Here is a 4,676-nt window from a genome sequence, read left to right on the forward strand (position 1 = left end):
ATTTTAAAAGAGGAACAGAAAAACGCGATCAAGGCTCATCTTCTTAGTTGCACGCTTTGATTTTTGTTGACAACAACTATGCGTCGCTTAACATACGTCACGCACTCCGTTGCTCTTATTGGTTGTAGATCTATCCAATTGAGTGCAGAGGCATTTTTTTTCCTGGTTCGTTCGAAACACGCCCCATAATCACAGCTCAATGGAGCAGCATCAGACTCATTCTGACTAGAATTGAGTCGGACTACGTCAGGCTAGTGTTTTGCAGCCTCTCATATCAATTCTGACCATCTTCCCCATTGCTTATGAAGAAAAGCATCCCCGCAGTATGATGCTGCCACCACCATCTCATAAATGATGATGTCAGTGTGATGTGCACTGTTAGAATAACAGTTTGGATCTTATTTAAAGAAAGAATCTTCTTCCACATGTTTGCGGTTTCCTCTATAAGGCTTGTGGTAAACTGCAGACAAGACTTCTAATGGCTTTCCTCATCCACTGCCTTCTGCTGAACATGAAATACTAAACTTGGGATATTTTGTTAACCTTCCTTGAAATGTCTTCACAACTTTATCCCTGACTTCACTTCTTGGAATTAGGGATGCAGTTTGATGTTTTCTAACAAAACCACATAGGTTTTCATGTTCAGCTGGATTCATACTGAGATTAAATTCCACATTTGTTTTACAAACTAGGGGACTTCCACAGGCCAAAGGTTACAGTGGACAGGGTAAAAGAGGGGCTTCATTTAAACGAACGCCACACTTTCACACTTTACTTTCTAAATGTTTTTAAAAAAGGAGATCAAATGAATCCTTTCCCTCCACAGTGGGGCAAATGTATTTTCATCAACATAGAAGCCTGCCCTATAGGTATACTAAACTACATGTCGCAATAATAAAGGGCGCAAGGCTGTAAGCGCCAACTGTGATGTAATCGCCCCACCGCCTGGTTGTGCACCTCTGACCACGCGCACATTGCTCCATTCAGAATGAACGACATGCAAACTTTTCACAAGCTAGTGAAATAATTACATCAGGACCAGAAGGAAGAGAGTAAAAGAAGAGAAAAAAAAGAACTAACAAAAAGGTAAAGAAGGTAGAAAAAACATGGATGTAGCTTAAAAAGTTAGATCTTACACATTAGAAACCAAAAAATGTATCTTTTACAAAGAGGCCAAAAGGTGGCTCCCTCTTAATTGTTTTAATCTTAAGCTGATAATTTAAAAAAAAGTTTTCAGTTTTTTTGGTGCTTGTGAAGTTTTTTTGTTCTCTTTCTTACTACCTTTCCAGTAGTTCTGAGCTTTACTGCCTCCTGTGTTTTTGGAGAATACAGCAGCAACATTGGCACCAAGTATACGGTAAACGGCGCTTCTTAAAGCCGTCCACGGGATCATGCAAAACACTTTAACTGCACCGACCACAAACAGTGTGCTGCACAGGTTTCTGATTTCCCATTAGAGAATATAAATTTACGGTACTACATCTATTGTGGCACACTAAATGTCATTGTGGTAAAGAAGGGAAATGGATATCAAATACAGTATGATAATTAAACTAATTGAGTGTCTAGTCCCAAACCTGTGAGTAAGGCACATCAATCCTTTGTGACTTTATGAAGAAATTTACTAAGACTTCTTACTGCTGAGTAATTTATAGTGATAACAGTCCATCACCTCTCTAGGTAAAAAGTCTTCCAAGTAAGATAATATAAAAATTTTTTACCATGAAACAAGAGCAGAACGACATCTGGGTGCGTATTTAGATCTGGAAAAATATTCACAATGCCTCCCTTATTTGTGCTAAATGTTTCTAAAATATGCATCTTAATCTCCACTAAATTCTAGACACACAAACATGCAGGTGGGACTTTAAATAAAGAGATTAATTTAACACTGTTTGGAGAAAATGTTGTTGGTTATATAAAATATCGCTGTGAATACTTTCTAGCTGCGCTGTAATTATAAAGTATTATGGTTGTTGGGCTACTGGGATATTTTTCCTAAAATCCTGCATCTCTACCTCACAGTTATGCACAATTTTTTGCTCGTTTAGATCAAAATGTAAGTAATACATTAAAGTTTGGGGCTAAAATTAGAAGAAAAAAAGGATGACTTCAAGTGTAAGTGTGCATATATTTGCAACGCATCACCACAATGATGCAGGCCTTAAAAGACAGGCCTAAATGCTTGTCTATTATCCTGGAACTGGCTGTTTTTTACTCACCACATGAGCAGCAGGTGAAACAGTTGGTATGATAGAGGTTCCCCATGGCTTGGCATGCCTGGCTGGCCCCGTACACACCCTTCCCACATTTGACGCAGATACCTGTCAGAGACAATGGCTCAGTTATTATGTTGATGCTCAGCAAAGCAGAATAAGGAGATTAATAAGGCAGCAAAACTCAGAGACGAAATACTGGATGTGAAGCAATGTCACCTGACTCCTGTCTTGGAGGAAAATAGGAAGCTATTCAACTATTTACAGCTTGGCATAATTATTATTCAGCTTTCATAATAAGCTAACTTTATTTATCACACAGTGGAGAAATTTACCTCCTCATCTAATAATTTTTTTTTCTTTTAATTTAACCCATCCCCTTGGGGAGCAGTGGGCTGCCATTGTGGGGCGTTCAGGGAGCAGTATGGGGTTAAGGGTCTTGGTTAGAGACTGCGCTTCTGAACGGCTCTATAGGTGAACAGCATGAGGAAATCTAAAGGTTTGTCATTAAAACGTATTTCTTCACAAAATATTTCAGATGTCCAGGTCTGCTGACATGTGAGAGCTAAAATAGTTAGTTTGAATATATATTTCATGGATAAATTGGGGTTCAAGCTCTACAAGGCTGCCTCTCATCGTTTCCATGCATTACATCATATCGTTGAAATTACATTAAAGAAAGAGCTTTGGGAAACCCAGTGGATGTGACGCATTCCACAAAGAGAAGACTGGAAGGTTGAGTTCCTGCACTTTTCCTTTTGAGAAGTAAATGTCAAACAGATTAGTTAGATTCATTTTCACAGAATTTAAAACAAAACATAAAATATTCACTGTACTGAGCCCTTTTCCTTTAAATAAGCTTAGTTTGCCTTTCTAAATTAAAATGAACTGAACCTAAAGACACCAATATGTCTATAGGTATACAACAATAACTTTGAACAACATTGCAAACGTTGGCTCCAAGTAATAACACTAAAAAAATAATAATTTTTCAGAAAATGTTACACACATTAGACCAACACAAAAGGATTCACTATTGATTGCTTTTCACATCAGAGAAGTTGCAACTAACAATTATTTTGCTAATTAATTAAACCTTTATTTATTTTATGAATTAAACAATTAATAATCGGATAGCAAAAGGTTCCTTTAAAGAAGAGTCTATTTGAATTGAAAATAAAACTTTTTTACCACTTGAGGAGTTCTGGATAGAGCAAATTGACAAACAAGAAAGGTTTTTGATTAGTAAAGTAAAATGTTATTTCAGTTTTTATTTTTTATACAATTTTGCCATAATTACTGCTCATAGAGGACTGCTTCTTCAGCTGCAGGCATCTATACTCCACTCAATTTATGACTAAATCTGTTTACAATTTTTTCAAGTATTAATTAATTAAAATAATTTGTCTCTGCCTTTGCTGCAACTTTAGCATTTCTGTATTCAGTCACTCTTGAACCTAAGAATAAAAACGGGAACATCCAACTTTAACTAATGAGAAACTAAATTGAGCGTCTAATGTTTTTTCATTTTAAAGGATATATTTTTTTTCAAAATAAGCATGTTTTTGGGGCAGTTTTAATATTAAGCAATAATCATCAAAATGAACAAACTTAAATCGAGGAAATACATAATTTGTTAATGAATTAAATACTTCTTTTGAATAATACTGTAGCTGCATCTATAACACCTGCAGACAGGTGGTTCTCGCTTCGAGTGATGCTCTGATGAACCAAACACAAAAACCGTCCACCGTCCCCTGAGTGGTTAGCAGCTCCACAAACTACTGTCATCTCTGATTAGGAAACAAGAAAGCAATGTCTTCCACGGTTTGATAGACAGCAGCAGCAGAAGCCTAACGAAATCTCTCTAACACAAGACAACCTTCTCTGAGGTCACATTCCTTAGCGAGTGCAGGGTCAGAGCCTTGATGGGGTGAGTCTTGGGTCAGAGTGCCCACAGGACGTAACGTAACACAAGATCCCATGAGGGGATATGGACACTTACACCCCTCCGCTCATGGAGGGATAAAAACCCATTTGTACAAACTTATCTTTGATGCAGAAAGATTTTTTTAACATTTTTAACATGAAAGTGTTAGAACAGTGTCAATTAATTATTTTTATGGCAAAACACAGAGATATGAAGATATTTTGTCAACTCTTTTTTCCTTTCTATATATTTATCAGAAACATGATTATAAATATGTTTGTGCAATGGTTTAGAGAAAAAGAATGTGTACATTACACCTAAGTTGTTGTTAATAGAAGCATTTAGCATTTAGTTTGACTGGATGAATGAACAGAGCCTAAACTGGACTATTAATTACTGTGTCATAATATGTATGAGGTGAAATTTACGGAAGAGGATTAGGGCCACTGGAAAAAAAAAAAAAATTAACTGATTTTTTTTTTTTTTTTTTAGTATAGTATGGGAAAAAAGTCAGAATTCTGACTTTTTTC

The 4,676-nt window shown here is 36.3% G+C and overlaps 1 protein-coding gene across 1 annotated transcript in view; it reads right to left on the reverse strand.

Moving 5' to 3' along the window:
• The window catches only part of wtip (Wilms tumor 1 interacting protein), a 49,858-nt gene that overhangs the window by 31,402 nt on the left and 13,780 nt on the right, over positions 1-4,676 (reverse strand). Inside the window, exon 2 of the mRNA XM_015380728.1 lies at positions 2,223-2,324. Coding sequence (XP_015236214.1) covers positions 2,223-2,324 — 102 coding nt within the window. The remainder of the gene's footprint in view (positions 1-2,222; positions 2,325-4,676) is intronic.

Source organism: Cyprinodon variegatus, unplaced genomic scaffold (genome assembly GCF_000732505.1).
Source record: "Cyprinodon variegatus isolate N-32 unplaced genomic scaffold, C_variegatus-1.0 Scaffold220, whole genome shotgun sequence".
In the NCBI taxonomy this organism is placed as follows: Eukaryota; Metazoa; Chordata; class Actinopteri; order Cyprinodontiformes; family Cyprinodontidae; genus Cyprinodon; species Cyprinodon variegatus.